The 13182-nt window shown below is 40.8% G+C and overlaps 1 protein-coding gene across 1 annotated transcript in view; it reads right to left on the minus strand.

The window, feature by feature from the left end:
- FOXK2 (forkhead box K2) overlaps window positions 1-13182 on the minus strand; it is a 47919-nt gene continuing 34737 nt past the window's right edge. Inside the window, exons 3-9 of the mRNA XM_086473609.1 lie at window positions 11299-11446; window positions 10689-10835; window positions 7599-7792; window positions 6574-6749; window positions 5259-5555; window positions 4805-5014; window positions 1-1912 (exon numbers count right to left, since the gene is read on the minus strand). Coding sequence (XP_086329735.1) covers window positions 1716-1912; window positions 4805-5014; window positions 5259-5555; window positions 6574-6749; window positions 7599-7792; window positions 10689-10835; window positions 11299-11446 — 1369 coding nt within the window. The 3' untranslated portion in view covers window positions 1-1715. The remainder of the gene's footprint in view (window positions 1913-4804; window positions 5015-5258; window positions 5556-6573; window positions 6750-7598; window positions 7793-10688; window positions 10836-11298; window positions 11447-13182) is intronic.

The raw sequence follows: 13182 nt of genomic DNA on the forward strand, positions 1-13182 counted from the left end.
TTGGGTTTTTTTTCATAGCTTTTTAATATGTATTATCTGCAGAGACATCGTAACAGTTCCATTTTGTGGATGAACACAAAACTTGTACAGATTTCTCATATTTGGTCTTTAGGTAAATAGTTCCCAAAAGCTGCCTAAATAAACCACTCCAAACTGTTCAGTCCATCATGAAAATACAGTTTTTCCTTTCAAAGCGGGAAAGGAAATATAAATAATGCATCGTTATTACAGAAAATGACAAAAATCAGGTTCAAATTAAGCCCACTATCTAGCTTTCACTCACCTTACTGCATGAGGAAATAAGACGTTATGTGAATTAAAGACTGAACAGCAGCCTCACGTTTAAATTTAATTTTGAAATGTAAAGTGGAATCTATTACCACAATTAAAGTGAGAAATTACCGATACATTTTAAAATGTTCAACTGCAGAACACACACTTAAAAAAAATCATCATAATAATGTGGTAGCCACTGTTAGAAAACCACAACAGCTACTCTGACTGGAGACCCCAACAGGTCCGTGTGTGACATCCAAAGTGTTACGGAGAAACTGGTCAGATTAATTTCTACTGATGGGTGCTTAAGCTTAAAAATATCGAATATACCTCTGACAACATAATTTTACTCTTTTTAAAAGGACTTGTGATAGAGAATTTCATCTTTCTAAATGAAGAACAGTCTGTTATCTTAAACATACACAATATTAAGCGAGACTCTTGTTTTACTTTAGACTGGAAAAATATGCCAGGGACAGTCAAAGTCAACACAAAGTAACAAACAGCAAAAGGTAGCAGAAAGAGAAACAGGTAAGTGCAGCTCTGGTCAAATTCATAGCAGTTCTTTACGTCAGTTAACGGCTCATTTACATTGTAATTTCTAATCAGTTACATGCAAGCCCAAAGAAGCATTTGATCACTACACATGGTAATAAAATTTGATTAAATTTATCAGGCAACTGCTAAAATATGAAAATTTGCAGATGTAATAAAGTAGCTTTATCTGAACTTTAACAGGACAGACAAAAGTAAATCATTCCATTGGTTAAAAAAACCCTACATTCAGTTTTTTACCAAACAAAATTTCACATGAAAAGTATTGTGTGATTCCAAAGTTTCCGGAGTAGAAATGGAGTGATTTGAAATGTCAAAGACCCCATTATTTTGCAAAGAAATGAAAATACACCTCAAAAATCTCTAATTCCACATGTGAACAACAAAATACTGCATATCTACCAACAACTGCATCGGGTAGGTCGTTATGAAAGGCTAGCTGCCAAGATGTAGGAAATGGCTCCTTGCCTCTGTTCCCTTTAAGGAATATACAATCGTTTGAAACCAGTTCACACTAAGCGCTTATCATGCTGCCGTTACACTGAGATACTCAGTCCTTAAAATAATCTGATAAAGATTTTTTTAAAGCTGCAGCCCTCCCCAACACTGTATTCCTCAGTGTACACAGTTCGGTAGGGGGCAGGGAGGAGCGGGGGTCACAGCCTCTGGAACAAGATGGTTTGCAGTTTGACTTTAAATTACCAAGTTTTAAGGCCACCTGTGTTGGGTTTTTTTCAGTGCTGAAAGTTGAAGTCTGATCACAGGGCCCCTTTCCCCACTGCGTGAGAACATGTTCCAACATTTTAGGTGTTATACTTAAGTGTCTCCTTTTGGCACCGTGGAGTTTATTTTTTTTTTAAAAAAAAGAAAACTCCCCTAAGTTTCTAGTTCTGGCTGCCTTTATCACTCACTGCCACAGACGGGGTGTCCACGTTAACAGCTATGACTATGCTCTCTCCGTCTTCTGTTTTGATACGTTTGAGTTCCTGCTGTTCTGACTGGTCTCCGTTCTGGCGCTTCGTGGGAAGCGATGCCGATGCGGACGCATGGGTTGCTAACATATGCAAAGGACTCGCAGCAGCTGTGAAAAGATAATAAAAACTTCAGCGCCCTCATCCTCGTCAAAACAGATGATACCGAAAGCAAATTTGCCTTTTCATGAAAATGATGAATTCCTTTAGCGGTACTACGTGGGGTGTGAGCAACCCCGGCTGCGACTGAGGTCCAGTCGTTTGATCTTTGTACAAACCTGAAGGACATTCTCCCAAACCGCTCAACATTCACGCAGACTGGGACAAAGGTGGGAGGACGGGGAAGGATCTCCATTTTGTCAGCGGGGAGCTGAAGACAGAGCAGGATTAAATGACCGAAAGCAAATCTACACCGTAGTGTGTGACAGAACCACCACGTCACATTCACCCGCAGGCACAGGCTATTCAGGAGAAGCTTCGCCAGTCACACGCCCCCGACTCGAGCAGCAGTTCCTCTCGGAAGCTACCGAGGCGTTTACCCACGCCGTAAGGAAGAGGCAGCGCTTCAGCAGGCAGCAGCGTTAAGGAACGATGCATTTGATCAGATCCAAGTGCACAACGGAATTAGAATTAGATCAACAGAAATGTACATGGGTCAAGCATCCTAGATCGGATTTTCCTTTCTCATGCCATGGAAGAGACAGCACAGACCGCCACTAACAGGCGAGTACTGTCCTTCAAACCTTCCGCGGCACCCAGCGCTCCCTGCCCTCTGCTTGTTAGCACTCTGCTTCTCAGTATCGACCCTGGCTCTATTAGACCAACTACTCAAATGTCTTTGCAAACAATGCAAAATACTAATTATGTATTTACTTGTTCATTGCATTTCATGAAAGTTTATCAAACCACCTGCTTTTCTACACACAAGCTCCCTTTCTGCAGCGCCGCGGCTTTGCTGACACTACTACAGCATTCCCCGCTGGTGAAGCTTAAACATGAAGTCCGTAGGGAATTGTTACTTGCTAAACTCGTGGTCTTTGCTCTGAGGAAGCTATCCTAGAGAATACCTGGAGTATCACCTCTGCCCGCAACCAAACTGCTTTGGACTCAATATTTACTGGTAGAACAAATACTTCAGAAAATATTTACCCTGATGCAAAAAGCTTCGCTGCAACTGTAAAATTATTTGTTCTTGGATTTCAACAGTGATTCAGCTTCTATTAGAAAAGCTATTCCTTGCACAATTTCTGACTAGATGCCATAGAGAGAGAGAGTTCTGAATAAGATGCCTTAGTGCGAATTTATTGTCGCTTAAATAAAAACAATTTCTGCTGTTTAGTAGAAAGTGACTTGCTGGCTGCAGCCACAACTGATAGGTGGAAGTATGAAACACGCAGAAGAACAACGACGTCTGACATCTACGCTGAAAGTCGAAATAAAGAATACCTCGTTGCATAATTTTACTCTGCCACAAGAGACCTGAATTTATTTTGGACTTCACAGCTTTGAGTTAGACTGACAGGGAGTAAAAAGCGCTGCCAAGCTGTTTCACTTCGAGTAAGATCTGAAAGCACCTCCTTCCTACAAATAAAAAGCGTCAGAAGAACAGTAGTTGCTCTGGATTTCTTCGCTTTCGGATTGCACAATTCCTCTCTCTCCAGAGGCAGACACCCCCCCACACGTGCACACACAGACACCCCCCCCGACTGATCAGTATCTCTGTAGGCCTCGTTCCTCCTTAGATGCTTTGTTGGAGAATAACCTGGTTTCCTGCTGGTTTAGGGGTTACTGTAACAGAGAGACAAGGCCCTGGAACACACCTCACTTGCTGTTCAAAATGTGAACCTCTCACGAGGCATCGAAGCCTGGGAAGCTCAGAGTGAGGAGTCCCACCGCTGCAGGCACACTCCTATCACACCCCGAACAGTGAGAAGCACCACAATTCTACTCCTGCATTCAGCCACATTTCTTAAACACGCCTCCCAGCCACAGGCTTCCCTGCCCAGGAAAACAGGTTGATAGCAGCTGATTTTTCAGAGTCCAGAAAAAGACAAAAAGAATTATTTCTTACTTTTAAAAATAACTTTTCACATGACTCTCGGCTCAATTCATACATCCCTTCTGACAAAAAAAATTGCATATGAAGCCTGACAGCGATTGCTTCTGCTTTACTTCAGGTGGAAATGAAGCGGAAGCAGACCGAACACCGGCCTATAAACATCAGTGATGGAAGAATAGCAAAAAGGAAGCACAGCAGGTAATTCACTCCATTAGAGAGACTTCAGAGCAGAAATGCAGGTAATAAATTGATGTAAGATAGCCTAAAACTATTTCTGTAAACGTATCCTATGACAAAAAAGCTCCTTCAGTATCAGGTAACCACTCAAAGTGAAACTGTTAGAACCAGCTGTAGGCACTGCAAAGCAAACCAAAACTGAACATCCTCTGAACAAGTGTGAATATTATGAAAAAGTACTGCTACCCGCTCCGGCTGCTGAGAGGGAAAAGATGGTACTCGGACAAGAAGAATCTCAAAATCTTACAGAATTTTTGTCAATTTTAGTACAGGTTCAATCAAAAGTAACAGTACAAAAAGGCAACCCACAAGCAAGTCCTGTCTTGTTTTCCTGTTGGTTCTTGACCAACCACCTGGGCAGCAGTTACCATTTTAATGGCACTGTTCTACAGGAACTTCTTTTAAAACTTGTTTCTGTGCCGGGTTTAATGAGGAGGGAAGAGGGGCTGTCAGCACTAAGGACATCCCTGTAATGACCACAAAGAGAATAAACAGCTGTTCAGGTAATCATCAACGGAGAGAAACACTTGGTTCTTACCAACAGGGAGGGAAGAGTCCCTTACAAGGCTGTAAACTAGAGCTTTTGTAGAACTCAGTTTTCAGTATAACTATGAAAGTCATGAGAACAGGATTCAAAAATTCAGCACTGGTCACGCTGAGGTTTTAACACTCACAAAGCAACAGAACACGTTGACACAACACGTACCAGCGTTGCCCTGTCCTTGTATCGCAGTGGTGATAGGTACTATGTGCGTTCCGTTCTGCGTTACAGTTTTTATTGGTAGCTGGTGTTGACCTAGAGGTGCCTGTTGCACTATAGTAACTGTCTGTAAGGGTGTGGTCTGAGATGTCTGAATGATACGACTAGCAGCTCCTATTGTGGCATGACTAATAGCAGGTATAGGCTCCACTTTCACTGAAAAACAGAAGATAAAACATTGTTAAAAACAAGCAAGTGTTAAAGAACCATTTGTTTTTACGCAATCAACCCTCAGTGAAAAGTATGCTGTTTTATTACTAGCACCAACATATCTGAGAAATTATGACGCAAAATCTCCTGTTTTGGCCAAACGTTTGAAGCCTTCATCTGGAAGTCAGTTTCAAACAATAAAGCTTCTGAATAAAGAGGGAGCAAATCAACTAACCCCACAGGTTCTCACCTTTTACTTCCTTGTGGTCTCCATTCTCTTGAGGTTCTACCTTGGGCTGGGTTACCATCGCAGCTTGCGTGACTACTGCCTGTCCAGCTACAGTGTAAGTGTTTGCTGGTGCTAATCCAGTCACATTTGTGACAGACACAGCTGGTATCTGGTGGACAACATGAACTGTCTGAACTACAGGCTGCTGGGATGTCGATGTTGTCACAGGAGTTGCAACAGTGTAGGTGACGGGTTTAATAGTTTGTGGTAGCTGCCGTTGTACAGTAATTAGAACTGGTTGGCTAGATAGAGGTGATCCTACCAAGAAAGAGAGAAAAATTAGACCGCCGATGTTCACTGTTTTTTTAAGTCAGTCATTCTTTGAAACGTAACACTAAAGCCTCAGAGGATTAACAACCTCCTTCACTCTTGCCTGAATGATCCAAAAGGTAAAACCGGACAACGAAGACCACGACACACGGCTATTCCAAGCCGCACATTCAAGGCCAGTGCTGTATTTGCTCAGTGGGACTCACACACCATTTGGCAACTGCCCCCACCTCTGCCAAGATGCAGCTATACTACCAAAGCCACGTTGAATACCCGTTTAGTAAAACTCCTTTCCACAGTTGGGAACACAGATGTGCTTCAGGTGCTGTGTGGAGCCTGCCTGCACTGGCAAAACTCTCAGCTTCCTAGGCTGGGGAAAGCCTCGTGTCTCTGCTGAGGACCGTGTTTGCCTTCGCCACAGAATGGTCCCTGGCACATCTGTAGTACCAGAGTATCAACAAGAAAATGCACGGCAAAAGTATATAAACTACGGTGATTAAACAAAATACATCCTTATCCCATCATGCCTTACGTTCTTTTTTTTTTCATATAGGACATTTCTAATCACACAAATTTATTCTCTTTATCCTTTCAACTCTTCTATCCCCAGCTTCGAAAGGATGACATGACCACAGACGCGTGCAAGACATTTGCTTCTTTCTGTAACCCACGTAACCTGAAGTTTTCAGGGTTTTTTTTTCTAAACCAGAAAGAATACATTTTGAAAGGCAGTGACAAGTGTTACAAGACAGCACAGCCCTATGCAGGACAGAAGCACAATCTCTGCTTAGTCCCAGAGCGATCCCGGGAGCTGGAGCAGCACGCAGAGAACAGTCCGTACGTACGCAAACAGCACTTCCCTGGTGTGTTTATGTGTTTATCAAGGATTTGCTCTAAATGTTAAGAGGTTAAATATTTACCTTTTTTCTGGTGTACATGTGAAGTCTTGGTAATATTCCTGTATCACCCCCTCCCACCCCCGAACGCTTATTTCGGGCCTCCTCACCTGGGGCACTCTGTGCAAATCGCGCTTCTTGTATTACCGCTAGTTTTGGCTGGATAGCACTGGGCTCAGGTTCCATCGGGACTGGAGATCCTTCCCTGGACAGACTCTCGGGGGTCTGGACTCCGCTGGAGTGCGCAGACAACACTCCAGAGTGATTAGGAGAAGCTGGGGCACTTCTGTATTTAAAAATAAAGCAGCAGCTGATGTGTTTTAACTCCTGAACCGCGAAAGGCAGTGACCTTCCTCTAAAGAGCCCGTAACACACACTGCCCACAGGAGGGCACCTCTGCTTTCTGGCAAGTACAGTTACAACCCAAAGCAGTTCTGAGATCTTTTAGAAAGCTTCTGTTAAACAGGGACAGAGTTTAAAAGCAAGCTTCAGGTACAGTTAATGGAGAAGTGGTGGCTGGATGCCTTCTTAGGGAGACTCTCTAACCAATCTGTGAAACACGAACGTTTCTTCTGGTGGAGAAGAACAACGAGCAAATCTCAGTCTACCAGGCAAGTAATAAGAGCTCTGCACCAGCAGAAAGGCCGCAACTTTACAGAGGGAATAATTTAAACCCACATATGTCCCCATCATGAATTCTGCTTGAGCATCAGAAAACTAAATAGGTAATGGTCATCTCTAAGTTCAATAAAATGGTAGCTGGTATTTTATAATTTTCTTTGCAAACGGTTTTGAAATGCAGTAGATAGTAGTTAGAAATTAAAATTATAATTCTGTAAAAAAAAAAAAAAAAAACAAACCACAACAAAAAACCAGAGGTACAGCAAGGCTTGCTTACATTAACAATCTGATAGTTAGTGATGCAAACTGAGTCAGCTCTTTAACACCAAAAACAAGCAATGGAAACAGGCCTAGTGTACGGGGCAGCCTCCTAGTAAATCACACAGAATTAAAACACCAAGTCTGGATGAAATTAAATTACTAAACTTGTGACTGTAGCCAAAACTATCAAGTCTGTATCAGCCTGAAGATTAAACAACAGCCATAGTCTTTTTGTTCATCTGTTTTTCCTTACCTAGAAGAGAGTGGTCCCAGAGGGGTTCTAAAGCAAGGTACTCCCCTAGGCCGCCTTTTCCTAAAAGCCTGCTCTATTAATTTGCTTTCAGAGGCAGGGTCTATCCTCCAGAATGAGCCTTTGCCTGGTTCTTCCTGGGAACGTGGTACTTTGATGAAATAACGATTCAGAGAGAGATTGTGACGTATTGAATTCTATGGAACATAAAAAAATATGTAGAATTCATGTAACTTTTCCAAGTCAGAATGTGGCCTACTGCAGCAGTTCGTACTATAGGAGACTCGGGGTTCAGCTCTTTAATTCCTTAATTCAACAGAACTCAGAGCACTACAAAGGCAGTGCCATAAACCTGAAAGGACTCTTGCATTTTTCAAATCTTTCCCAACAATTAAAAAACCAGTATGCTAATGTGGCAATAACAGGAATCCCACTTAATTCTCTAATGAGAAACACGGTGATTGCAACGAACTGTTAGAACACTACAAACACTTGTGCATAATGCGGTGTAAAGAAAAAAAATAAATCATCAGTCTTCATACACCACCCTTCCCCAGGTGTCAAAGAAAACGTCAGTTCATTCTAGGAGGGCCAGTAAAATACAGCACATACTGATTTTGATCTTATATGACAGTCCTCTTACTGTTCCGCTCTACAGAAAGAAAAGGTTAAGTGACACAAGTTCCAAATGCAGCTAGATTGTTGGGAGTTCACCCACAGTCCAGTCTGTCTCAACAAAGCAGCCAAGGATTTAGTGTGTCTAGAAAAACAACAAATGGCAATAGGTCCTAAACAGCTCTTCAGCGAGACCTTCCTTAGTGCACTCTAGTTTGCACATTACTTCCTCCTCACTTTGCTGTTACACACACAACTCTTCGATCAGAGACATGTAGAAAACTGCAAACACCCTGAAAGTGGCTCTATCTACGCTTGGCTTTGAAGATGTAAATTTTTTTATTATTTTTTTTAAGATAAACCCAAATTCTCCCTAAACATTACCACTGAATGAGAAGAAAATAACGATAAGCATACTTACTGAAATACTTGTGGGAGAATAGGGGGGGAAATGGCAAAAAAGCTTTACGTTAACAAAAGGTCTTAAAAATTTGCAAAATCAAATGCAAATCTTGCTCAAATGTCTGAGTTCATGACCCTGACAGCAAGTTTGGAAAACTTAAAGCCACGATAACCATGTATGGGCTTCTTAAATGTGAACTGATAAAACAAGAAATGGTTTTCCCTGCCAAAAATCGAAACAGAACTAGAAAGAGGCCAAGAACGTGTTGATGAATTGTATTTATTTCTCCACATGCTGGAATAAAAGAGTATATCCAAAAGTACCTGCTAAAATAAGTTCACAAAGAGGAACCTTCAAGTGCTCAACTAAATGAGACCTTTATATAATAAAGGATATAAATACCTCCACACTACTTATCAAGGTACAGGATTTGGATACTATACATTTGTATGTACTCTGTGTTTTGAATAATACGCATGTATATGGCCTCAAATATTATTCAAAACATCCATCACACAGGTCACCCTAACTGCAGTCTAACACCTGACGGATAAAAGCCAGCAGAGCTATTCACACCGAGGTACACCCCTTACATTATAGCAGTGCTTTACATGACCAGTGACTGAGCAGCATCTGATTTTCAGCTTTTCCAATTGTTTTTAGGAAGAGGTGCTAATTCATTAATCCAGAACATACTATGTCTGCTGTGTCTACCACCTTGGTGCTGTGAAGTGTTATACATCTAAATGCAAACACTGTTCTAAGGCAGAAGGCTTTAACCACGCATTACAATGCATGCGCATGGTTGGTTCCACAACACTTCCATAAAGCAGCATTATGCACGCAGATACCCAAGGTATTTCAGAATAGGAAGCAGAAGGCACACCAACATTTTATAAACAGAATCTTGTTGCTAAGACAGATCTGTTAGTATGACTGCAGCCAGGATTCTGCACTGCTGATGTGTGAAAAGGAAACAAAAGAGACTTCCTACCCACAACAGCTACGTCCTCTACTAGCCAAACCATTAGCAAAAAGCAAGGAACAGACACATTCCCCATTATCCTTGCAATTCCTCTAAGAGTGATTCAACTTTCATATCGGCCCTATGACAAAGTAGTACGTGATTAATATTTAAAAATCTATTCCTTTACTGAGAAGGCGTGTATTCTTTACTCTTCCACTTGTACAGCAAGTAGAGCATTAACACTTCCTCACTTTTCCCCTCCCCCAGTCTCTCCAAATTTTACTTCCCTGAAAATAACTTCAGAGCGTGCCTCTGCTGCAGATCATGACCGTACTAAGCAGCAACACAGTGAAACCGATACTCCATGACTGACAGTGCAGTCTGAGTGTTACAGGGGCAAACTGGCCAGTCCTGCTCATTGTGCTCTTCTGTCCTTTGGTGAAACTAAAAACACCAGCAAAGGCATTGAGCCTTTATGTGTATCTGCAAAGACTATGCCAGACTGATTCATACTGTTAGTCATCTAGGCAAATACCCAGGCTGGTCTCTTTAAAAATGAAAAGAAAGCAGAAATTAATTCTACAGAATTGAAGGGTTAAATCGACTATGATGCAGAAATTAAAAAAGGGCAGATAATAGTGCAAGATAATGACAGATAACACACACTTGTTCCTTCACTGTATTGCACGGTCAAGATCACTGTATTCAAATAAAACTGAACATTTAATATCTTAATTTTATCTCAAGATAACAATACGGATGTTTACACAGCTATAAGTTACAGAACACAACTACATTCCTAGATAGCATACGTATTTTTAAATCCACGGTGCCAAGTGTATTTTTCTTCCCCAAAAGTCTGTATGTATCCCTCCTAGAAGTATCCTAGAGGATACCATTCCATGAATAAAGCCATGTTTTAAATACAGAATAATGTAAATTGCCTATTTTGCTGGAGAACTTACAAAAGGAAAAAGACAACACACTCACTTGACAAATTCTGTTTATGAAGGGCTGTTAGGCTCACCAATTGACTTCTTATGACCATTTACAGCTGCCAGTATTACACTCACAACTGAAAAAAACCCATTCCAGAAATCAAACTTACCTGCCAGCCCTTGTCTGCTGTCCTGTAGTATGGATAATTTTTAGTTATGTGCGTATAAATTCCATTTAGTGTAAGCTGCTTATCAGGTGCCATTGTAATTGCTTGTACTATTAACTGTGCATAGGAGTAAGGTGGCTTAGAGTCGTCCTGTACAAGAAAAAGAAAAGTCTGCATCAATCAACTTTAAAGATATACACATGCCTTTCTAAAACAGAAGTTACAAAACACAATTAACTTGATTTAAGGCACTTCTGGATGGCCAAAATCTTGAGGCAGAAAAGGAACTAAGATAATTTTGCTCTTCTTATTCGCAGATTTTAAGATAACATTAAAAATCTGGAGAAACATACAACAGTAAAGACTTTTCAGTAGCCTATGAACAGCTATATAACTGAAAATACATACAGAACCTCCCCCAAAGGGAAGATAGAACCAAAAATAAATAAATAAATAAATAAAGCTCACATCTAATCACAAAAACCTACAAATCGTTTTTAAAGTCTATAATGTTAAATCACAACTTAGTGCGTATATATTAGCGACCAAAAGTTCAGAAGTCTTACGTTCACTTAAGATGTAATCTATGGGATTGATTTCAAACAACGTTTACCTTTGGGCTGTCTCCACCCGATGCTTCCTTGTCATTTTCTGACTGTGAATTGTCAGCCATTAAATGTAGGTCAGATGGTATGACACGACTCATTTTGTACCCTGAAGAGCCTGCACCACGGGGGCTGGATGGGCAGGAATTTGCAGCACTGTAGAGCATAAAAAGAAGATCCTACTATTTTGTTATACAGTATACCACCACATTACGTCTAATCAAAAAGCTCTTACTGCAGAAAAGCCCACTATCACAGCTTCTAGACTACTGTTAAGGGTCTGTCAGTACTTCCATTATAAACCCCATCTTCCAAGCTTTTCTAACTCATCCATGGGAATTAAAATCACTGCAGGAAGAAACCTGTCAAATGAAGCTCGGGCTTTCCGCCTCAAAAGAAGAAGGATTAACTGATTTATTAGGTTGTACCGCATTCGTGTAAGATTTGCCAACAGAAAAGTCCACTTTAACTACATCAGCAACCACAAATTTTAAGACACTCTTTTGAAACAAGAAACACATCTTGCATGAAATTTCTGCCATATGCTTGTATTCCGTCTGCTCAAAAAAGATCATCTCTCCTATGCGGTATTTTTGCATCTTTGAGAAAATATAGCGAGCGGTAAGGAAAAAAAAGTTTTGATTCTCATTTAAATCTAAACCATTATTTTAAGTGTTTACAGGTACGTGCACATACATACGCACACACATCTCTGTATATACATCATACACTTATCTATAAATGGGATGCATCAGCACTGGCTCATCTAATCTAACGCAGCATTAGGCCAACAGAGCAGATACGCTGTTAAAAAGCAAAAGGCAGTGCCGAACAAATGAAAGAAGTGTCTCTTGATACCTCTCGTTCCACTACCCATCACAGAAAAACAAAGCTAAAATTGTATACAGCTCCCCAGTAACAGCTCTCTAATGGCTGTCCCCCTGCCTCGCGCAGTCCTCAGGAACCACAGCTGCACAGAGACGGTTTTCTTCTACAATTTCTATTTAGACAGCAGGAAAGAGACAGTCAGTGGGTGACATCTGTCCCCTTCCCCAAAAAATATTTTGGCAATTCTCTACAAGGACACGTACTTCTCAGCAATTCACACTGTAACCGATTTCACCGGTCCTCAGAAATTCCAAAGAAGTTAACTAAAAATGAAAATGGCAAAGCCTGCTGTGCCCCTGGAACCAGCCTTATCTCCAACGACAATCTTTAACATAATTTGAATCTATGGTTCAAAGCATCAAGTAACGAATGAAGCTGGAGAATGTTATTTAGATTTATACAATAAAGCTTTAACAACTTTACATCTGTCAGCTTTTGTCTGTCTGCCTGGGCTCTCAAGTTTTTTGCTACCTCCCTTTTTATGTACAGAAACAAGGCAGGCACTGTAGATTGAGCAATATATATCAAAAAAATATTCTTAAGTTTCACATCACGAGAAATCCACCAACGAGTCATACACTATACAAGGGAGACTGGATTTTTTAAGTATTGTATGGAAGAATCCTTGATTAAAGCCAAAACGTGTAACTAACTAATTTTTTTAAATATAGGTCATTGCTGTTCTATGTTTTCACATATCAACTGACAACATCCCTCTACTGTGCTCACTTTAGCATATATTGACAAAGCGACACATATGGTATAATCAAAGCAAGTTTACAAGTCTTCTACAAAACAGGATGATTTGAAGAGAAACTGTCAAGTTTTGCTCTCAAAATAGACTCAAAACTGTCGTCTTTTTTTTTCTTTGTAATAAACTATACTCCACAGGTGCATGAAAGCCCTGAAGAGAATTACAAAATTCATAGTGAGGCAAAGACTGTGGTGATGTATGTGATATTATCTGAAATATTTATGAGCGGCTCTGTCATTTCTTGGGCAAG

This window comes from Leptosomus discolor, chromosome 15, assembly GCF_034619465.1.
Source record: "Leptosomus discolor isolate bLepDis1 chromosome 15, bLepDis1.hap2, whole genome shotgun sequence".
Lineage (NCBI taxonomy): Eukaryota > Metazoa > Chordata > Aves > Leptosomiformes > Leptosomidae > Leptosomus > Leptosomus discolor.